Source organism: Humulus lupulus, chromosome 3 (assembly GCF_963169125.1).
Source record: "Humulus lupulus chromosome 3, drHumLupu1.1, whole genome shotgun sequence".
NCBI lineage: Eukaryota > Viridiplantae > Streptophyta > Magnoliopsida > Rosales > Cannabaceae > Humulus > Humulus lupulus.
This window is the reverse complement of record NC_084795.1, coordinates 271,663,397-271,687,713: the sequence shown is the minus strand read 5'-3', so window position 1 is coordinate 271,687,713 and position 24,317 is coordinate 271,663,397. Positions and strand designations below refer to the sequence as shown.

The 24,317-nt window shown below is 33.9% G+C and overlaps 1 protein-coding gene and 1 non-coding gene across 2 annotated transcripts; both read left to right on the top strand.

Moving 5' to 3' along the window:
* Positions 1 to 4,380: 4,380 nt before the first annotated feature.
* On the top strand, positions 4,381 to 4,487 carry LOC133827739 (small nucleolar RNA R71). Its single transcript, XR_009890390.1, has one exon. It is a non-coding gene; the product is annotated as a small nucleolar RNA R71 (small nucleolar RNA).
* Positions 4,488 to 14,258: 9,771 nt separating this feature from the next.
* LOC133824239 (peroxidase P7-like) lies at positions 14,259 to 17,357 on the top strand. Its single transcript, XM_062257105.1, has 4 exons — positions 14,259 to 14,593; positions 14,729 to 14,920; positions 16,543 to 16,708; positions 16,797 to 17,357. Exons 1-4 carry the CDS (start codon positions 14,336 to 14,338, stop codon positions 17,180 to 17,182), a joined length of 1,002 nt encoding a protein of 333 aa, XP_062113089.1. The 5' UTR covers positions 14,259 to 14,335; the 3' UTR covers positions 17,183 to 17,357.
* Positions 17,358 to 24,317: the final 6,960 nt, after the last annotated feature.

The following is a 24,317-nucleotide window of genomic DNA, read 5'->3' as shown; positions in this document are numbered from 1 at the left end:
CTTTCGTTTCTCACCTGCTTTGTCTAAAGAAAAATTTAACTGCTTAATTGCCCAGAAGGCTCTATGTTCTAACTCAACAGGTAAATGGCACGCCTTCCCATACACAAGTCTGTAGGGTGACATGCCAATGGGCGTTTTGTACGCGGTACGATACGCCCATAATGCATCAATGAGTCTTAAGGACCAATCTTTCCTAGTTGGATTCACAGTTTTTTCTAAAATGTGCTTAACTTCCCTATTAGACACTTCAACTTGACCACTAGTTTGTGGGTGATATGGTGTTGAGACTTTATGTGTAATGCCATATTGTTTCATCAAATGTTCAAATGGCTTATTACAAAAGTGAGTACCGTTATCACTAATTATAGCACGTGGTGAACCAAAACGGGAAAATATATTTTCTTTCAAAAAACGAAGCACAACTTTGTGGTCATTAGTGTGGCATGCAATAGCTTCAACCCATTTAGATACATAATCAACTCCAACAAGAATATAAAGATTACCAAAAGAGTTAGGAAATGGTCCCATAAAATCAATGCCCCAAACATCAAATATGTCAATAATAAGAATAGGATTTAAAGGCATCATGTTTCTTTTAGTTAAACTTCCTAACTTTTGGCAACGTTCACAAGCTTTACAATAAACATATGTATCATGAAAGATAGTAGGCCAATAAAAACCACATTGTAAAACTTTAGCAGCTGTTTTCTTACCACTAAAATGTCCTCCACATGCATGATCATGACAAAAAGATATGATTTTAGACTGATCACAGTTTGGAATGCATCTTCTAATTATTTGATCAGGGCAGTATTTAAACAAGTAAGGATCATCCCAAATAAAGTTTTTCACCTCAGAATAAAATTTAGATTTATCATGCTTAGACCAATGAGATGGTATTTCTTTAGTGACCAAATAATTAACAATATCAGCATACCAAGGTAATGAAGAAATATGCATTAATTGTTCATCAGGAAAAGTTTCAGTGATAGGAGTGGAATCATGTATAGTTTCAACAACTAGTCTAGATAAATGATCAGCAACAACATTTTCAGATCCTTTTTTATCACGTATTTCTAAGTCGAATTCTTGTAAAAGCAGGATCCAACGGATCAAACGAGACTTAGCATCTTTTTTCGATAAGAGATATTTTAATGCAGCATGATCAGAATAGACAATAATTTTAGATCCTAACAAATAAGATCTAAATTTCTCCAATGCAAAAACAACAGCAAGCAATTCTTTTTCGGTTGTGGAGTAATTTAATTGAGCATCATTTAAAGTTTTGCTAGCATAGTAAATTACATGAGGTATTTTTTCAAGTCTTTGTCCTAAGACAGCACCTATAGCATAATCAGAAGCATCACACATTATTTCAAAAGGTATTTTCCAATCAGGAGGTCGAATAATGGGTGCAGTAGTCAACAAATTTTTTAATTTTTCAAAGGCAACATGGCAATTACTATCAAAGACAAAAGCATTTTCTTTTCCAAGTAAATGGCATAAAGGCCGAGAAATTTTGCTAAAGTCTTTTATAAATCTTCTATAAAAACCGGCATGGCCTAAGAATGATCTAATTTCTTTCACAGTTTTAGGTGGGGGAAGTTTTGAAATAAGGTCAACTTTAGCTTTATCAACTTCTATTCCATCAGATGAGATTACATGACCTAAAACAATTCCTTTTTTAACCATAAAATGACATTTTTCCCAGTTAAGCACAAGGTTTTTCTCTTTGCAACGAATTAAAACAAGTGAAAGATGGTGCAAACATTCATCAAAAGAGGAACCAAACATAGAAAAATCATCCATAAATACTTCAAGAAATCTTTCAACCATGTCAGAAAAAATCGAAATCATACATCTTTGAAAAGTCGCAGGTGCATTACATAATCCAAAGGGCATGCGACGATATGCAAAAGTTCCAAAAGGGCATGTAAAAGTAGTCTTTTCTTGATCTTCTGGGGCGATGGGGATTTGGTTATACCCCGAATACCCATCAAGAAAACAATAATATGCATGGCCAGCTAATCGTTCAAGCATTTGATCAATAAAAGGCAATGGAAAATGGTCTTTTCTAGTAACATTATTCAACTTTCTATAATCTATGCACACTCTCCACCCTGTTTGTACTCTAGTAGGGATTAATTCATTTTTCTCATTTTCAACAACTGTGATCCCAGACTTCTTAGGCACAACTTGAACTGGACTAACCCATTGACTATCAGAAATAGGGTAAATGATACCTACGTCTAACAATTTTATGACCTCTTCTCTAACTACTTCTTTCATATTTGGATTTAATCTTCTTTGACATTCCTGAGAGGTTTTAGCATTCTCTTCTAGATGGATTCTATGCATACATATGGATGGGCTAATTCCTTTAATGTCTCCAATGGTCCAACCTATGGCTTCTTTATGTTTTCTAAGGACATCTAACAATTTACCTTCTTGTTCTTTATCTAAAGCGGATGCTATGATAACAGGTAAGGTTTCAGACTCTCCTAGAAAAGCATATTTTAAATTTTCTGGCAAAGGTTTAAGGTCTAACTTTGGAGACTCAGAAATTTATTGAACATGACCTAAGGGTGAAAAAGGTTCAACTTTGGTTTCATTTAAGGGTATAGGCTCTACCAAAGAATTCACATCATCATTAGAGTCATCAACATGCAAGTTCATACCAAAGTATTTTTCACAAAAATCAAATAAATCATTTCCATCATTTTCACAAATACTATCTATCATGTTAACTTCATGCACTTCTTCACACTCAACAGATTTAACCACATTAAAAACATTCAATTCAACAGTCATATTTCCAAAAGATAATTTCAAAACACCATTACGACAATTTATGATTGCATTAGATGTAGCTAAGAATGGTCTACCTAAAATGATAGGAATTTGAGCATGCATATTTTCCACAGGTTGAGTATCAAGAACAATGAAGTCAACAGGAAAATAAAATTTATCAACTTTTATCAAAACATCCTCTATAATGCCTCTAGGAATTTTTACAGAACGATCGGCTAATTGAAGAGTTATAGAGGTAGGTTTTAGCTCACCAAGACCAAGTTGCTTATAAACAGAATAAGGCAATAAATTTACACTAGCACCCAAATCAAGTAAAGCTTTGTTAATAAAATGATCACCAATAATGCATGAAATTGTGGGACACCCAGGATCTTTATATTTAACAAGACTCTTATATTGAATAATGGAACTAGCTTGTTCAGTTAAAAACGCCTTTTTAGGAACATTAGTGTTTCTTTTAACAGTACAAAGATCCTTTAAAAATTTAGAGTAGGCAGGAATTTGTTTAATGGCATCTAAGAAAGGGATATTGATACTAACTTGTTTAAAAACTTCTAAGATGTCATTATATTGGCTGCCTTTTTTAATTGGAAGTAATCTTTGTGGGAATGGGGCTTTTGGAATGAAAGGATGGATTGGAGTTTCTTTGTTTGATGAGTCATTGAGATTAGAACTAGGAGGCTGACTCTTTTCTTTTTCTTTTTCATTTTCAACCTCGGGTATGTAATCGGGTTTGACAATTTTCTTTCCAGACCTAAGAGTTGAAATTGATTTGACTTCTCCATTATGACTAGACTTTCCTATCTCATATTGACCTTTTGGATTAGGGATAGGTTGACTAGGGAATGTTCCTTTTTCTCTATCAGCTAAAGCAGTGGCGAGTTGTCCTACTTGTGTCTCGAGTTTGGTAATAGATTGAGATTGATTTTGTAGGATTTGTTGGGTGGATTGCATAAATTGTTGTAAAGTATCTTCTAAGGAAGGTTTTCTTTGTTGCGGATATGGTTGATTTTGTGGGGCATGAGCTTGGTTTTGTGTGTTGTATTGGTGCCTTGATTCATTTGGGGTTGGTTTTGTCTCCATGAAAAGTTCGGATGGTTTCTCCAATTTGGATTGTAGGTGGACGAAAATGGGCTATCATTTGGTTTCCCATAAGTATGAAGTGCATTGGCCTCCTCAGAAAAGGCTTCTTGGTAGGAAGAGCATGATTGGGCATTATGGCAAGGACTAGAACATATAGAACAAACATCTTTTCTAGGTTGAATTGGAGAGTTTATAGTTTGGCTTATGGCTAAAGCTTCTACTTTTCTCGCTAATTTATCTAAGGATGTTCTTAAGTCTAATTCTTCTTTTACTTCATACCTTCCTCCTCTTTTTGGTGAATTAGTTGACCTAGACCTAGGATCAAAATAATTCCATTGTTGTGAATTGACAGATAAATCTTCAAGGGCGTCCCACGCCTCTTGTCCTTGAAATTTTAAAAATTTTCCAGTATGCATAGATTGAATCATTTGACGATTAGAGGGAGTCAAACCATCATAAAAATATTTTACAAGTCTCCATTTTTCAAAACCATGATGAGGACATTTTAATAATAAATCTTTAAATCTTTCCCAACATTCATAAAACTCTTCATTATCTTTTTGAAAAAACTCGGAGATTTCTCTCCTTAGACTATCAGTTTTAGACATTGGAAAAAATTTCAACAAGAATTTATTATAAAGTTGATCCCAAGTAGTTATAGACCCAGTGGGAAGGGAATTTAACCAAGCTTTTGATTTGTCTTTTAATGAAAAAGGAAACAATCTTAGTTTGACCGACTCATCAGAAAAATTTTGAAATTTAAATGTTGAGCAAATTTCTAAGAAATCTTTGACATGCATGTAAGGATCCTCTCTATCTAACCCATAAAAAGATGGCAACAATTGAATGATTGCTGGTTTAAGCTCAAAATGAGTAGCAGAAGTTGTAGGTAAAACAATGCATGAAGGAGCATCAGATGAAATAGGTGCAAAGTATTCAAGCAAAGTTTTTTCAGGCACAGCATTTTCATCAACAATATTAGCAATAGGTTCCATGATGCTCAAATTTTTACTAACACTTTCAATTTCAAACAAAGATAAACGTCTTTTTACTAATCGTTTTTTAGAGTTACGTTCCCAATGATGCATACAATTTTCACAAACAAGGCAACAATGATAATCTCAAACAAGCAATTTTCTGATGTGGAAGATCAGTTAAAACCGCAACCACAGAGCATACTTAGAATTTTTAGAGATTTCACAACAATAATTCTTATGGTTTACTTGTCCCCAGGCCTATTTGATTCCACTTACTCGCGCACTACTAACAACTCCCCGAGGTTAATTAGTAGAGGCGGATGGGAATTTTGGTCAAATTTCCTTTAAGCAAGAATTGCTTATGGTGAAAGGACAAGATTTAGGCTTCTTTTTTTTTTTTTTCAAGTATTTTTCACAATATTACGCTAAAATATTAAAGAAGACAAAGAAAAATAAGGCAAAAATTAAATAAGACTAAAATTTAAGCAAGAGTAGGGAGGCATAGCATGCCATCAACCATAACAAAATTAAGGTAAAAACTAGGAGGCACAAGTGCCATCAACTTAAACATAAGATAGATGACTAGGAGGCAAAAATTGCCGTAAACTAACAAAGATATAAAAGAAATAAAATTACAACAAAATTAGGAGGCACAAGTGCCATCGACTATAAAAATTTAAAAGGATAGATAGGAGGCACAAGTGCCGTCAACTAAATAAAAAAAAACAATAAATATAGAAATATAAGTATATATTTTTTATGGGTGGTTGAACCGTCCCAAATTTTCTTCTTATCTTTTTTTTTTATAGTATATATATTTTTTAGTTTTTTTTTTAAGTGCAAAAATTAAAATAACTAGTAGAAGAATTTACTAACCTTGAGATAATTTTCGTTTCTTTTCTCTTGCAACTCCCCGGCAACGGCGCCAAAAACTTGATGGACCCTAAACGGGTATGTTTAAAAATTTATATATCGCAAGCGCACGAATCGTCCATATAGAATAGTGATCGTAAGCAAGGATGTCGAACCCAAAGGAGTTGTCTAAAATCGAAAATGAAACTATTTTAAATCAAAAGTAATAAATTCTAACCTAGTTCCAAAGATTGATGAGTTTTAATAGTATGAACATAAAATGAAATATTGAAAAATAAAGCTTTTTAAGATAATGAAAATAAACCAATAATGAGTTGAAAATAAGTATTAAAAGAAAAGATTATTAAGATACTAGAATCCACAAAATGTAAGTTTAATAATATTTATTAGTATATTGATTCCCAAGTTTTAGTGATAGTTAAAATAATTTAAACTATCATTTTCCAAAAATATTTATAATTTTAAGCACAATTTTCTTATAAAAAGATAGGATTTTTCTTCACTTTTCAAAATTATAATTTCAAAGCATTTAGTGTAAATCAATCTAATGAAATAACAAATAAATCAATGAACATTATTTATAAGGCAAAACATAATATTTTTGTTCTAAGCATGGATGTGTACAATTTAATGACACATCTTACACAAAGAATATTATGTTTATGCACTAATGAAGAACAAAGTGTAAAAATGTTCTAACAATCTAAAATACAAGATATTTAAGATGAAAGAAATATATGAAGAAGAAAAATCCATAGACTTTGTTGCATTACAAGGGAAATCAACATACAACATAAATATTACCTAGTTACAAGTTGCTTCATCATGATCTTAATAATCTTATGAAAAAGATTAGAAGCACATAACTAGAATAGAAATTACAAAATAAATGACATACATACTTGCAAAATGCTCTTGAAAAACCCAAATGGAAGAGAGAATGGTAGAGAGAAAATGAGAGAAAAAGATGGTAACCAAAAAATTAAGCACCCAAAAATGGTCTTGAAAGTCCATATTTATAGCCAAAGTGAGTTTATTAAAATAATCAATTTAAATTAATTAAATTGATTAGATTAATTAAATAAAATAAATATGGTATGTAGAGGTAAATTATAGGGTGTAATGATGATGTTGTTGTGAAAATGTGTAGGAAAAAGGGTAAAAAGTTGGCATTTTTGTCATAGGGGACAAAGGGACAAAATGCATTTTTGTTGGGCTCAATAAGGGAAATGGCAGCAATGTGGTGGTTGGGTGTTGGAGGGGGGGCCACGGGTTGGGCCTAGAGTGGGCCTCACGTGGTTGGGCTTTTGGAGAAACACCATTTTTCTTGTTACTTTCTTTCAAAATTACCATCTTTCCTTTGATTTTCTTGCTTTTCAAGGGCAATAATTTTCCTACACAATAAATTATAAACTAAATTAAAATTAAATATTTTCATTAATAAAATATATCATATAACTCCCATGAAAACATTAATTAAAATTTAATTTACATAACATTTAATTTCAATAAAATCATATTTTTAGCATTCAAACTAACAATACTAATTTTAAATAATTAAACTACAACATATTATAATAACATATCTATAAAAACATATAAAAATCTAGAAAACTACAATAAGACTAATAAATTAAAAATTACATAAAAACTTAATAAGTTAATTAAAAACTCATGAACTAAGCAACAATTAGCATGTAAAACATGGTAAAATAACTCTATTTTGTAGAGTTATCAGAAGTAAGGTCGGAGCTTTCAAGATGAGTGGATTAGGCTGAGAGCCAACTTCTCCATCAACGGGTATCTCGATTCTGCCCCCAGTAACCTTTTGCTAACATAATATACTGGTTTTTGCACCTTTTGATCTTCTCGGATGAGCACGGCGCTGATGGCGTGCTCGGTCGTAGCGAGATATAGGTACAAGATTTCTCATGTGATAGGTTTCAACAAGATTGGAGGTTCTTGCGAGGTGTTTCTTTAGCTCCTGAAATGCGAGCTCGCATTTCTCTGTCCACTCGAATGTTATAGGCTGATGGGAAATCCACCACTACGAACTCCATCATCTTGGTTACCGAGACTAGGTAGTCTCCCAAGGTTACAGGGAGTTCAATGGATCCCATGCATGCAATCCTTTCTCCTGAAAAGACATACAACATAGTTGCACATGCTTTTAGGTCGCGAAGCGCGAGTCCCATCTTTTCTAAAGTGGCTTTCTAAAGGATATTTATCGAGCTCCCGTTATCAATCAGGTTTCGGTGTACCCTCTTGTTTGCGAGCTGAAGGGTGATGAACAGTGGGTCATTATGAGGGAACTCTACATGGGATGCGTCATCTTCAGTAAAAGTTGTGGGTTAAGATTCAACCGTTTGTTGTTTCGGAGCTCTGGGTTCAGGTTCGTAGGGAGACCCGTCACCAGTTTTCAACTCATTCACGAATCTTTTCTAGGCATTTCTGCTCGATCCTGCAATATGGGGTCCCCCCGAGATGGTTATGAAATCTTCTCCATCAATCGGAGGGGGTCGCTTATCTTCCCGTGCTCGGGAGTTGCTGTTTTGGGCAGGTGGTGCAGTTACTGCCCTTTGGCTGGTGGAGGCCTGATTGGGGTTTTGATTTCTTACGTACTGTCTGAAATACCCTTTCGAGATCAGTCCTTCGATCTCATCTTTTAATTACATGCATTCATCTGTTGTATGTCCGATATCTCTGTGGAATCTGCAGTACTTATTGGAGTCTCTTTTTGCCTTTTGGTTTCTCATGGGGTCAAGTCGTTTGAAATGGACCTAGTTTTCATTAGCCAGGTAGGCATTCTCCCGAGACTCATTGAGCTCAGTATACACCTTGTATCGGAGAAGTATCTTTCCCCTTTCTTCTTTTTTCCCCCATCCGCCTCGGGATTATTCCCTTCATTTTTCTTTCTCTTGAAAGGGTTGTCCCCAGGGGGTTTTGAGGTCGTAGGATCCGCCGAGGTTGAGGTAGAGTTTGTGTTTGTTGTTGTAGTTATGGGTTGAGAGGTCATATTCAATGCTGACCTTGCCTCTTCTACATTAACAAACCTCTAGGCTCGTCAATTGAACTCGGTTAAGGACCTTACAAGCTTCCTTTGTATATCTTCCCAGAGAGGACTTCCAGGCATTACTCCAGCTCGGACAGCCATTAAATGGCCACTATCGTCGACGTCACGAGCTCGAGCGACTTCCAAATTAAACCTTGTGAGATAACTTTTCAGTGTTTCATTTGGCTGTTGTCGGACATTGGTCAAGGCAGATGCCTCGGACCTAATGCCGACCATGGCCTTGAATTACTTCTTGAAATCTCTTGATAATTCATCCCAAGAAGCAATCGAATGTCTCTTATATTTTTCAAACCAGTTCTTTGTTGGTCCCGTGAGAGAGGCTGGGAACAGCATGCACCTGAGCTCGTAGCCTACATTACTGGCTCGCATGATTTTGTTGAATGTACTTAAATGACTGTATGGATATGAATTTCCATCAAATGGCGGGACATGAGGAATTCTGAATCCTTGAGGAAACGGGGTGCTAGAGATGCGCAGAGGCAAAGGGCACAAGTTCTTCATCGAACTCTTCGTCCATTTCCCGACTTCGTTCGTTTTGTAAGAGCACGAGTGCTCTTTCTAACTGTTCAATCCTTTCTTTGACTGGATCTATGGGTGGTCTGACATGAATTAGCGGGGACTGGTTATCGTTGATTACAACTCTAGTTCCGTGCCTCGGCGCAAGATGCTTACGCCCATTGAGATGATCTCTCAGATCTGGATTCGATGGATTATCACACCATCGATTATGGTTCAGATGCTCCTGTAAATCTGGGTGATCTCTTCGATTTCCAGTGTTCCTAGGTTCCTGGTCGTATATACTCACAAGCCCGGTGTCACCCAAGCCTTTTCTGACATGACTCGCTGCACTATTATTACGGGATGATTTTTTTGCTTGTCGCATTGTCTCAACAGTTTGAGATCGAGACATTTGGCTTCTCGTGGGATAAGGACTCCTATGCTCCCTAGCAGTTTCCTCATTCCCACGCCTTCACCCAACTCGCCTTTCCTTATCACCATGGGTCGATTGTTCATCCCTCCGAATTGGGGAGGGGTACCTTATTGGCAATGGTGGGTTTCTTATTGGCGATGGTGGCTGCCATCCGTTACGGGGCCTAGAAGGCCCTGAGTTTGCTCGATCAGGTTCCGCCACGTTCTGGGCGGTACCAGGATTTCGTGTCCGAGCCTCCGAAGGAGCTCGGTCATTCCCTACCCCGACGGGTGCCTCCGCAGTTAGATTGCCAGGACCTTCAACTCGGTTACTTCTTCGGGGTCTCGGCGGAGCAGGTTGCTTTGCTGGTGGCGAAGGTTGCTCCGCTCTTCAGGTGGCCGCATTTTTGCGCGGCCGTCCTTGAGGCCTATGCAGTGGAACGTGAACGTCCCGCAGAGGCAGAGCCTGGGCATCTTGCGGAGGTGGCGCCTGAGCTGCCTGCGCTTCAGCAGCTAGTTTGGCTAGCTCTTCATTGCGTTTCTTAGCTTCTGCCAACTGCTTTCGCAGTTGACGATTTTTGAGTTCTACTATTGGAATGTATCGTTCAGGATTGTAGTACATGTCCTCGTCGTCCCTGGGGGCAGGTCGTCCCCGAGAGTCGAATGAACCTCTTCTCTCATCAGGATCAGAATTCACCATAGGTTGCTTTCCAGGGCGCCGGGGGTACTCAGCTTCATCTAAAATTTCCTCCTCAGGAATATTGGGATCATTTGCTGCCATTGCTAATCTGAGAGGTTTTCTGACTGGACAGACTCATGCACGTACTGTTTAATGGCTCTCAATGAAAGCACAAAACTGTTGATGCCGTTTTTCGTCAACTTGAATAGGAGAGCAATTAAACAAGAAAATATCAGAGGAAATGAACAAAGATGAACACAAGAGGTTTTTTTACGTGGTTCAGCAGTTAAATCTGCCTAGTCCACGAGTCTATGTTATTAGAACTTGGGAGTTTTCTGATCACTTTTCAGAGAATAGTTGCCTAGAGTTTTCTCTCCAGAAATCAGAAATCGATCCATACGAATGGAGCTTCCTTCTCTATTTCTAGAGAAGGTTTGCATAATTCATTCCCACATATCTCAGGAAGATATTCTGTGAATAAATTAATATAATGCTATTTAATGCATTATTTCCTATATACATGGAAACGTCCCACAAAATGTGGGATCGGATAACAGATTAAATGATATCCCTTCAACGTTGAGATTGTACAACAATAAATATATTCAGATGTAGTTGATTAATCCGGATACGGGATTCATCAAATCTTCGAGACTAGCAGTTGACATTGAGCTCGTCGAGGCTCACGAACTTGTCGCCTAACTTTACTCATGCTCGGAGCGAATAGACATTGGCGATGTCACCACATTCGAGCTCACCCACTCCGAGCTCTAACCAGTCTGGAAAGCAAGGAGATGGTTTAGGAATATAGCCAAGTGTCACACCATGCCATTTACGAGCTCGGAGCATTTTTGAGGCTACATATCCCTTGTGCCTTCGAGATCGCTGTTTTACAGAAACGGTTTAACCCACGGCGACCGCATCTATTTCGAGCTTACACCTAACGAGCCTAGATTTAGAGATCACAATCTCATGCTCAAAATCTGGGTGTAACAACATATATGCACATATATTCCAAATATACCTGTAACTGGCCAAATTACAAATATTGTCATTCTAATAAGAAACGGGCCCACGTGCATATCTAGTCATATTATAATATAACTCACACAACCATATAATAATACACATATATCACATAAACACATATTTTATAATTAAATCACATATATTCAAATAATTCTCCATAATTTGCCATCCTGACCCCTAATCAAGACTCTAAATCTTATTAGGTAATTTAGAACGTTACACAAATGCTCAAATGACCTCTATTTATAGAGTTCTCACTCTTATTTTAATTTGAATGAGTACCACCAACCCATCATCAATTGGGCATTCATGGACATAACTGGAAGATTCGAGGGTTACTTAGTTGTTATAACCGAGCAAAATGGTTCAAAACAACTCAAAGTTTTTGAGCTGCTATTCACCAAGCGACATGTCACTAGGCCACTGACTTACAACTCGTATTTTACTCTTTTAAAAGAGCCAAAACATCTCAATAACTCTCATACTTAATTTGTATAATTTATGCACTTCATAACTGATAAAAATATCTCCAACAACTATTTATTCAATAGCTAATAAAATTGAAAATCAAATTAGATGTAAACTCCTATTACCATTTAAGAGTCAATATTATGAGAGTTACAAATTTTGTAACAATTAGTCACAAGATTTTGAATCTCTACTTATATGTAACACCACCTTTTGTACATATATTTTTATTTAATCAATAGTATAAAATGACATAACACTTATTTTTTTATCCCGTTAAGCTTATTAATCTATTTGACGAAAACATTTGTCAACAAATTCATACAATAGTCAATTGGTTGGATCTTTATTTTCTTATTTTTAAAAAAAATTGTAAGTAAAGATTAGAGGAGAATATTTTAAAATTATTGTAAGAGATTACTTCTTCAAATATATGTATAATTATTCTAAATTTTATGAAACTGTACTACATTTAAATTTTATTTTTAATTTAAAAAAGGAAAAAAAAAGATTTTTTTCCCTTAAAAAATTTTAAATGGTGAAAAACAAAATAATAAATACAACAAGAACAAAAGCTCTCTCGTTTCGATCCCTGTGTCGTTAATTTGGGGTCATGCATGAATATTTCCATGCATGGTTCTTTTTAATCTTTTTGAATATATCATGTATATATATATATATGTATATTCTACTAAATTGAATGAAATGGTTTTGGGAAATAAAATGCAATTTTTAAATAAAGGAAATATTATTTTAGGGAAATTCTATAGTAACATTGTCAATTTAGCTTCTATCGTTATGCACGTTTCTGTTTTCGGTATGTAAATAAATTATAACCAAATTTTTTTTATATGACATTATACATTATAATTATATTAGATAACTTACCAATTTTTTAAAATTTTTAAATAATTTACAATGCTCAAAATATGGCTCAAATAGTCAATTACACACATGTTTTCTTAATACGCGTACAAGTAACCATTTTGAACTCTTGTTTTCGACATTGTAAAATATTTATAATTTTTTAAAAACTATTAGAGCTTATACTATAATTACAATATACACCGTCATATAAAAAAAATTAGATTATAATTTTAATTACATATCGGAACCATAAATGTGTCATTATCGGTAATGGTTAAGCCGGCATCCCTATTATAGAATTTCTTTATATATTTATAACTAAAAAATATTAACATGAAACAATAATGTTGACTATTTCTGTTCTGTCTAAATCACAATTTAATAATATATAACAAATATATATATATATGAAATCAAAATCAAGGTGTAGAATTATGAACTAATTAATAAGTAACCAAATAATTTCAAATAAAATCTTATCATGGGCCGTGGACATTATAGTGAATTGTGGTTTTTCGCGTTAAACTTATTATAAGCCCGCTCAATATACTTTCTATTCCTTGTACTTGTACTTTTAAAAAAAAAAACTTCCTATTCCTTGGTAGCGATGACCATCTCCAAACTTTGATAAAGAGAAACCTATTTATTATTAAAAAAATTATTCACACCCTTCTTTATTTTATTTTTCTCTTTCATATTCTAATACATATATATATATAATATTTCAGATCTTTAGACAAAAAAATATATATTAAAAATGTGTAAAAGTATATAAAAAAAAAAGAAAAATTATAATTACATACAAACATAATATTTTGAAAAAAATGTGAGGAGAAAAAAAGATTGAAAAAAAAAAATTATTAGGAATAACTTAGTAAAATCTAATAATATATATAGTGAAGTGAACGGGATGTATTTATTCCTTACACTTATTGTCATTTTTGCTTTTTAGTACTTGTTATTCCAACTTTAATATTTTAAAAATTTAATCTGCTTTATTAGTAATTTAGTCCCGTGCCAATGATATGAATAATGATACGTGTACTTAAAATTTGCACTCAAATATTATACACAGTATTGTGATAGTGTTTTTCAAAACAATATATCTCAGTTTTAATAAATATGATTAACTAAATTAATCTGACGCATTACTGTATATAATATTTAAGAATTTTTAGATGCAGGTATCATTAATCATATATAAGTATTGGTAAAAAGAAAAATTGTGCTGCTCATAAGTATTGGTAAAAAGAAAAATTGTGCTGCTCATAAGTATTGGTAAAAAGAAAAATTGTGCTGCTCGTACTCGTTTCTACCCAATTCAGTGATCGAAAAATTCAGTGTGTGTCGGTCACATGTGGGCCATACCAACAAATCGATTAGTCAAAAACCTAACCAATTAAAATTATACATATAATAATTGCAGTTCACAAAACTAACAGCGACTAATATATAGTTGATCTCTATAAATACATGACTCAAAAGGCATATTCTTCATCTCCACTGCTACAATTAACTCTCACTCTGGTTTTGGTTAATAATTAATTAATCACTGGAGAGGTGAAAATGGGTTCATCATTGGGTTTTATGGTAACCAGTTCCAAAAGCTGTACTTGGTTTACTGGTGCATTTTTGTTACTGCTTTTCAGTAGTACAATTACTACTACATGCACCGCTAATAATCTCCAACCGTCGTCGTTTTACGACAAAACTTGTCCGCAAGCTCTTCTGACCATACAACAAACCATCAAAAAAGCGGTTTCGCGGGAGCGTCGCATGGCGGCTTCTCTCATTCGGCTTCATTTCCATGACTGCTTTGTTCAGGTATATATATATATATATACTTTTATATATTTATATTTATATAGAATTTCAAATTAATATTCATGCATATATGTTATATATATATATATATATTAACGCATTATATATATATATATATGTATATGTTATGATCAGGGATGTGATGCATCGATTTTACTTAAGAATTCATCTACAATCAGAACCGAAGAAGATGCACTCCAAAATCGAAATTCGATAAGAGGATTTGAAGTGATAGATGAAGCCAAGTCACTACTGGAGAAAAAATGTGCTGGAGTTGTTTCATGTGCAGATATTCTTGCTGTGGCTGCTCGAGATGCATCAGTTGCTGTAAGTCAATTTATTGTGTATATATATACGACTTTTCTTTCCTTTAGTTTTGGAGAGTGATTTTTTCAGTAGTTTTATTATTATTATTATTATTATTTTGTTTTTGGGTATGGTTTTAAAAAAAAAAAGGTACATATGATATGATAATTAAGCCAATAAAAATGGTAAAAAATAAAGACAAAACGTACGGTAATTTCTAATTTTTTAACTAGATGTCATGTTAGGGTTCAATCAAGAAATTTTAGTAAATTCACCTTTATTTTTTTAGAGATGATTGAGAAATATTATCCATGTTACAAAAAGTTTAGAAACATATGTATTTCTTAATTTAATTAAAGGTTATATTGGTTATATATATATATATCAACTCTACTAATTAGCCAACTAATAATAAGAAATATTTTGGAAATACAAATAAAAAACATTCTTAGAGCAACTCCAATGCAAGAGACAACTAGTGGATTCCAATATTGTTGTTTATAATTTTGTATATTAAAGAGATAAGAGAGACAGTGACAACGTTGTCTATCTTTAAAAAATAAAAAAATTAATATTTTATAGGGATTATACATTTTTGGACTTTGTGTTTTGTCCTATTATCTGTTTGAACCATGTGTTTTAATAAATTACTTTTTGGACCCTATATTTTATAAAATAGTTAAAATAGAACCCTAAAATCAATTTTGATGAAGAAAAAATTGAATATAACAACACAGATTTTAAGCAGAATGATTTTATTTTTGTTTTGAATTGTTAGTTTGGTAAATTATTTGTGATTTTAGTTGAGAAAACATTAACCAAAATCTGGTTTAGGGTTCTATTTTAACATTTTTACAAAACATAAGATCAAAAAAATAATTTATCAAAACACAGGGTCCAAACTGGTAATGAAACAAAACAAAGAATCCAAAAAAGTATAAACCTTATTTTATATTATATATTATGTACTTTTGGCAATCAATGGTATTGCTACCATATTTGGAGTTGCTCTAAAAGATCACATTTATCCAAGTATAAACTATTACTGCTTCATTTCTCTCTATTTCTATTGAAAAAATACTCAAAACATTATAAGGATAATTCTACGAGTTTCATCCCACATTATTTTAATCTACTTGTGCTTTTAAACGTATTTTCATTATTTGGATGTATGATTCTAATATTGCTTCCTAAGATAGTGAGATTTCTTTTAGGCTCACTAATGATTTATTTATTTTAAATAGCTTCTTTTTGTACCAATTGGACTTCAAGTGGTTTGGATTCAAATTAATTAAAATTATTTACATATATTTTTAATCTTATATTTTAATTTTTAACAAATTATTATTAAATATTAATTATTTTAATATATTATATATTTTATAGGGATTTGATGAATAGAAACATGAGAATAGTAAAAATGAATAATTTATATTTTTATAAATATATCAATATTTTCCCATCCTTGTGTTTGAGATAAATTCGTATACTTTTTAATGGGGTTGCTTAATTAATGCCAAACAATGACACATTTGGTTGTATATATTGACAATTCGTAGTGATTGATTTGATAATTATTTATGAAATTGAAAAGATAATTTAGTTTTTGAAATGATCCGTTGAATTTTCAAACATTTGTTAAGGTTGGTGGACCCTCTTGGAATGTGAAGCTTGGAAGAAGAGATTCTACAACGGCAAACTTAGCCGAAGCCCAAAGAGATCTTCCACTTACCAATTTAAGTGTTAGCGGCCTTATTTCTAACTTTGCAAAAAAAGGCCTCAACAAAAGAGACATGGTTGCATTATCAGGTTAGATAATTAATTAACATTATATATATAATTAATGATCCTAAACACCAAATAATTATGATTATATTTTATATACAAAATTTTGCAGGTTCACATACAATTGGGCGAGCTCGTTGTACGACTTTTCGTAGTAGAATCTACAACGATAGTAATATTGATGGTAACTTTGCTAGACTTCGCCAGAGTGGTTGTCCTAGCAGCAGAGGCGATAACAATTTGGCAGATCTTGATTTGGTGACACCCAATAATTTTGACAATAACTACTTCAAGAATTTGTTAAAGGAGAAGGGTCTTCTAGCATCGGACCAAATACTTTTCAGCGGTGGTCAAACTGACAATATTGTGACTGAGTACACCAAAAACACAAACACTTTCAGTAATGATTTTGCTTTGGCCATGGTTAAAATGGGAGATATTGAACCTCTTCTTGGTTCAGCTGGCCAAATAAGAAAGACTTGCCGTGCTGTTAATTAGCAAGAATTTATCATCAGACGGTCATCTAAGCAAAATAATATCTAATAAATAAGAGAGTTGTTATTCTATGGTTTATTAGTAATATTTCATAATAATTATTGAATTAAAATATGTAAGATGTCATATTGGATTGCACCAATAGTGATGCTCAATAAATAATGTTGTATTGTGTTAATTGTACCCATTTCATTCTTTAAGAAAAATAAAATTTAGTGAGTATTAAAGCATCAAATCCTTGACAAAAATTAACACAAGACTATTCATGAAGTTCACTAATTCAATTATTAGTCCTATAACTTTTTGAATGGGGGGGCTGTTTAATAAAGTTTCATGGTTTAATAATAAGGTTAATTGAATAAATAATAGGTAAGCTACTAAGCATGATCGATAGATAATCAGACCAAAAATATAACTCAAAAAGTAACACCATCTCAACAATCCTTTTGTGTAGCATTATCTCATCAATATTCTTTGAAATCGTTTCCTTTTGTATCAGATTATATTTCATACTAAGTTTAGGGGAACAATATATACTAATTTAGCATTAATATGTAACATTGAAAGACCTATAGTTATTGCCAAAAAAAAGAAAGACCCATAGATGTATGGACATTATTTATCACAAACCATTTAACGACATATATACGATTTTTTATTAAAGAGAAAATTCTCTAAACTGTTCTCTAGAAATGGAAATAATGTTTGTATTGCAAAGTTGCCCCACACATACTCTTGTCATAATTAAGGCCCTTGCATATATTCATTGGACCTAAGAGAAAAACCTATTTTGGGCCTTCGGAATATTACATTTGCTCTTGTAAATCAAAATTTAATTATAATTCTACCTTACCTTTTTTTTCTTATTTATTTATAAAAATACTGTATGCTCTTTACAAACCTATTTCAGAAATAATATCCTCTATTTATTAAAAATATTCCTTTTAAGCAAAAATAATCAATGATGGAACACTCTTACAAAAAATAGGCCCAATTCCATAAAAAAATAGTGATTTTGCCTGTTTAGTGTGGAAAAAAGAAATTAAACAAGCTCACTGTCCGGGTTTTTTTTTTCTTCCTTTTTTTTTTTTGGGTTTTATAGAACCAACTTTTTATTAGTTGCTTAAGATACTAATGGGGAAAAGGAGTCATATATATTATGGTAATTTAGTATTCAAAATACATTTTGAATATCTTAATACACGTATTAATTATCTTTTAAAGTATGACTTTATTTTTATTTTTAAGTTGTATTATTCTATCTTATTATTTAATAAATCCTTTGACCGGTACTAGTTTATTTTAGAAAAGAGATAATAGTGGCAAAAGTACCCAAAGTTTGGGTTTTGTACGCGGCATAAACCCAATGTTTATTTTTAGTGGCAAAAGTACCCATAGTACCAAAAAGTGTTATTCTGTTTGGTTCCGTTTGGTTTTCTCCGTTTGTGGCATCTGGGTGTATATGTGTACGCGCCCGATAATTCAGAAGCTTTATTTAAATCTATTTAAAAAATAATGAAAGAAAAATTATTTCCTAAAACAAATGAAAATAGGAGCTTTCCTTTTATAACACGATATGAACCCAAAATACCCAAAGTTGTGTATGAAACCGACCGACCACCAGCTTCACCATTCCGACAGTGACTTTGCCTGAGTTTGAAACCCGAGCTGTTCCGACCACCACCTGACCCATTTCGACGGTGACTTCGCCTGACGATGCCGTGGAGGCTTGCTTCAGAGCCTGGTCCCAGTTATGGTAAGTTTTTATGTTCTATTTCGGTGAGTTCGAAGTTCCATTTGATGGGGTGCTTTGGTGTGCTGCTCCACACTAGTAGACACATATATTTTTTGTTATTTTCTTGTGTTGTAGCATCGGATGCTTTGGTGTGCTGTCCCAAAACTGAACAAAAGTAGATGTTGTTATGTCCCACATGTTCTGTTTTGGGTGTTCTGAATTTGTGTGGTTCTATTTATTTGTTTTGGGGTTTTTAATTGGTTTTGTTTTATGTGTAATAGTCATAGTTAGGTGAATGCATTAATGTTTGACTAACATAGATAAATTTTGACATTGGTTTTTGTATTAATTGGATAGGAATAAATTCGGGAATGTTAACTTTAGTGGTGCATCATGGGGGCACATGGTCAAATATTGACGGGAATAGAAAATATGAGGGTGGACGTGTGTCCTTTTTTGATGGTTGTGAGTATGACCTTGTTAGTCTATTGGACATGGAAAGATTGGTGAAAGAGCTTGGATGCCAACTTCCATTTGATTTCTGGTTTGTATCAAAAAATCAAGCAATAAAGGATGGTAAAAGTATTGTCAGTGATAAAGATGTACTGGAGATGTTTGATGATATACGGTTATGGGGTTATAGTTGTGTGGATGTGTATGTTAGTGATCCTTATATCCCTAATGAGCATGAAACTAGGGAGATTGTTTATGAGAATGTTGCTAATGAGGATTATGGTGAGGATGATGGTGATGATATGGAAGAACCAGTGGTTACACAAGTAGAAGATTTGGGCCAAGGTCAGCATGGGGCCCAATCAGAAGCCCAAGAAGTTGGTGATTTGGGCTAGTCATCGAGGCCTAATATACCTCAACCCAATGAAGGTGACTTTGTGGAACCAGAATATGCCCTAGATGAAGAGGAAGTTAGACAGAAAGAGAACAACATAACACCACCAAGTCAATGGTGGAGCACTGTGAATGAAGTATACACTCAAGTGGATGGGGAAATTTCAGATGGATTCGAAGATGAGGAAGATCTAAATAGCCTAAACAGTGATGATGATGAGCCTATTCCTAGGAGAAGTAGAATGCAATTTGTACCTATTGATGAATGGGTTGATTTCAAGTTTATTGTTGGGTTGGAATTTGCAAGTGTTGAACAGTTTAGAGAAGCTCTAAAGGAACACTTCATAAGCAAAGACAGAGAATTCAATTACCTCTTCAATAATCATACAAAGTTAAAGGTTCTTTGTAAGGCCACTGGCTGTGGGTGGTTTTTGTATGCTCGAATCCTAAAGAGGGATAATTTGACATTTCAGATTAACACATTGGTGGATGAACACAACTGTGGGATTAGGTTAAATAGCAAGATGGTCGATGCACCTTGGTTGACGAAACACTTCTTACCCCAATTCAGAATGAACCCAAACATGCACTATGCAAACTTCAAGGAACTCACTTCGAACAGTAAGTTTTCTCACACTAGTAGACACATATTTTATGCTGCAAAGAATAAGGCTCGGCTAATGCTTGAGGGTTCTGTGGCTGAGCAATATGTGGTGCTTGATGATTATTGCTAACAACTAATGAAACTGATGCCAGTCAGTACTACCATTATTAAAAGCAATATGGTGGCTGATAAGAGGGTGTTTGAGAGGGTGTACATATGCTTAAAAGCATGTAAAGATGGCTTTAAGTCTTGTAGGCCTTTGATTGGCTTGGATGGATGTTTTTTAAAGGGGTATTGCAAAGGGATACTACTTGCAACTGTTGGTATTGATGCTGAGAACTCTATATTCCCAATTGCTTATGCAATATGTGAAAAGGAAAACACTGAAACATGGACATGGTTTCTGACTCTACTGAAGGAGGATTTGAGTGAGGTAGATCATAGAAATTTTACAATGATCAGTGATAGGCAGAAAGACTTATCAAATGCCTTGTCCACTCTCTTTGAAGGTGCGGAGATTAGATTCTGTGTGAGGCATTTACATTCTAACTTCAAGAAGGAGTTCCCCAGTCTATTGCTAAAACAAAAATTATGGGCATGTGCACGAGCACCAACATCTGAAGAATTCAAGAGAAAGATGGCTGAACTGAGGGTGTTAACGAGAAGGCCTTTGATTGGCTAATGAAGAAAAGTCCCTCTGAATTGTCCAAAAGTCATTTCAAGACCGATGTTAAATGCGACATGCTATTGAACAACCTCTGTGAAAGCTTCAACGCTGCAATATTGGATGCAAGAGAGAAGCCCATTATCACTTTGCTTGAGAAAATTAGGTATTGGTTGATGAATAGGTACTATGTGAAACGAGAGAGTGTAAGCAAATGGGTGCAGCCTGTGGGGAAAAGGATCATGAAAGTGATATAGAAGAATAAATCAGTTGCCAGGCATTGTCAATGCACCAGGGCTGATGCTCATAGGTTCCAGGTGCAGTATAAAGACTTCGAGTGTTTTTCTGTGAATCTGGTTGAGAAGGTCTACACTTGCAGACTTTTCCAACTCTCTGGGATACCATGTGGGCATGCCTTATCTTCCATATGGAGTGGTAATCTCAATATCATGGACTTTGTTGATGTTGCTTATAAGAAGGACACCCTTTTGGCTCAATACATTGGCATCATAAAACCAATGCCCTCACCTGATAAATGGCCAGATGTAGGCCAAAATCCCATATACCCACCATCAGAAACTGTGTTGCTTGGGAGGCCAAAAAAAGCTCGCAGGAGGGAAACAAATAAGCCTCCACCAACCACTGCAACTAAAGCAAGTTGGGTAGGCCAGCCTAACCATTGTAGCAATTATGGGTCAGTAGGGCACTCAAAGCGTTCTTGTAAGAATCCAGCAAAGGATCAGGTATAAATGTTTAAATATGTTAAAATATGGTGAAATCTGGTTTGTATGTTAAGTTGGTATGAAATTATTGCTTGTAATTTGGTTTAGTAATCAAGTATGCAATCTGATATATGGTATCTTACTGCTTCTAATTGCTATAGTCGTAGCAATCTATTGCAGCAAAATAGAGGGGCTACTAATGTTATTACCTTTCATACTCATGCAAAATGTTAAAGGAAAAAGAATGGGAAGGCCACCGAAGAAAAATCCAACCCCATCAACTGTGAAAAGAAACATTAGAAGAGCTAAGCAACAGGCAAGGGAGGATGCACAAGGTGGTTCAACCTCACAAACCCAACCACAACAATCTCAGCAACAGTAAAACCAGGTGGCCAATTTTTTTTGTAATCAACATCTATTTTATGCAATAGCCTAATTTTTTGTATCTGTTTAGTTTTATGTAATCTGGTTTAGGCAATAACATTTTTACTGAACTATAACAGATGTAACAGATGACATATGTTATTAGGCCACTCCTCTATACTTTCTGGTTTATAACCAAAAACATCATGTTATGTTCAAGAAGAAGCTAATATATATTGCATTATCTTTCTTGCAAAAAATCTGTGTTTAACATTACAGGAGGTTGTTGAACATCATTAAGAAATAGTATTGATGCACTTCTTTTCTCTGTCAATTCCATTAAGAAATAAGAAAACCAATTTGTAAAATAAATAACACTTGAGTTTTTATCTAGTGCACCAAATATAAAGACTAACAAGATTCACCAAATTGCATTCATTCAAAACTAACATAATTACAATATAGAGGCCAATAAGGATGCCTCAAATGTTTACATTTTACAAACCAAACACCAACACTGCTTTAGGATCCATAATATAACTAAAACAATTACAATACAAATTAATTTTCCCCAACTAATAATAATTGTTATCCCATTATTACAATGAGCACAAACATTACAAGCAACATCATTTTTAACATGTACTCCATCCTCTGCCTCGAACCTTCTCACCCATCCTGGAACCATACCTCTTCGAGATGATGAAGACTCTGAATCGACCCACCAAAATAAATCACAACCCCCATCAGACTGTAAGATTGGTAAAAAAAAAAAAAAGATAACTATAACAACAACCTCCGAAAAATAGGTTTAGACATATGACTTGTAATCTAAATTTGGTTTTGGTCTTAATGTTGCAATCTAGTTTTACATTTCAGTATGCTATTTTGCTTCATATTGCTACAATTGTAGCAATATATGTAACAATTAAAAAAAACATAAAGCAAAAAGCACCAATCTATTGCAACACGCAATAAAAAACAAAAAATTGAAACTTACTTTCACTCTGGAGCAAGTTCTGAACCTTCTCCCAGGATTCCACTTGGTCCATGAAGTCTTCACGACTGATTGCAATCCACAATCGCAACTCACACAATCAAACTCATCCATATTCCTTCCTCGATTGTGCACACTCGAAGAAGATGAAAATGAACCTTTTGCTGCCATTTAAAATGCCACAGACCCTCGACTGATGGATTATTAAATCGACGACAATGGCTTCCTAAGCCACGTTCGAATGGTTTTGTAGGGCTTTTTGTTCTTCTTCATCTGATGTGAAGGAGAAGGTTTAAAAGGAAAGCTCCCATTTATTTATTTTCATTTGTTTTCGGAAATAATTTTTCTTTCATTATTTTTGAAATAGATTTAAATAAAGGTTCTGAATTATCTGGTGCGTACATGTGTACACCCAGATGCCACAAACGGAGAAAGCCAAACGGAATAACACTTTTTGGTACTATGTGTACTTTTGCCACTAAAAATAAACATTGGGTCTATGCCGCGTACAAAACCCAAACTTTGGGTACTTTTGCCACTATTATCCCTTTAGAAAATAATAAGTTACCATATATCTTATTAGCAAATGTTACTACTTAATATGTTACATAAGAATTATAAATTTTTAGTGACTTATGTAATATACATGCAAATTATAGCGAGTTTTTATTAATTAAATAGAAAAGTAACTTCTAAATTACTTTAATAAAAAAGACCACAATCATTCACATCTATTTTTTGAAAAGCTCTTCTAGAAGACAAGCTTGTACAATCAGCCATTGTCCATTATCTTTTCATTAATCATGTAGGAACTAACTCGATTATTATATTGTTATTTGCTAGCTAGTATATGTGGTTGATGTTATTCTCTTTTCAATAACTTGACCGCACACTACTACAAAAATGGGTTTTCCCGACAGTTTTTAACTGTCGCTATTGAGCAATGACGACAGTCGACTAACTGTCGTATTTGCCTATGCCGGCGTAGGGTAGCTACGCCGACAGTTAATAAATGTCGCCGTTGCTGGCAACGCCGACAGTTAATAGGTGTCGCCGTTGCTGACAACACCGACAGTTAATAGGTGTCGTCATTGCTGTAAACGCCGACAGTTAATAAGTGTCGTCGTAGCATTAAATTTATACATATATAAATAACATTTTTCAATATATTTTTTAAAACTTTTAATTATATTTTTAACAATTGAAG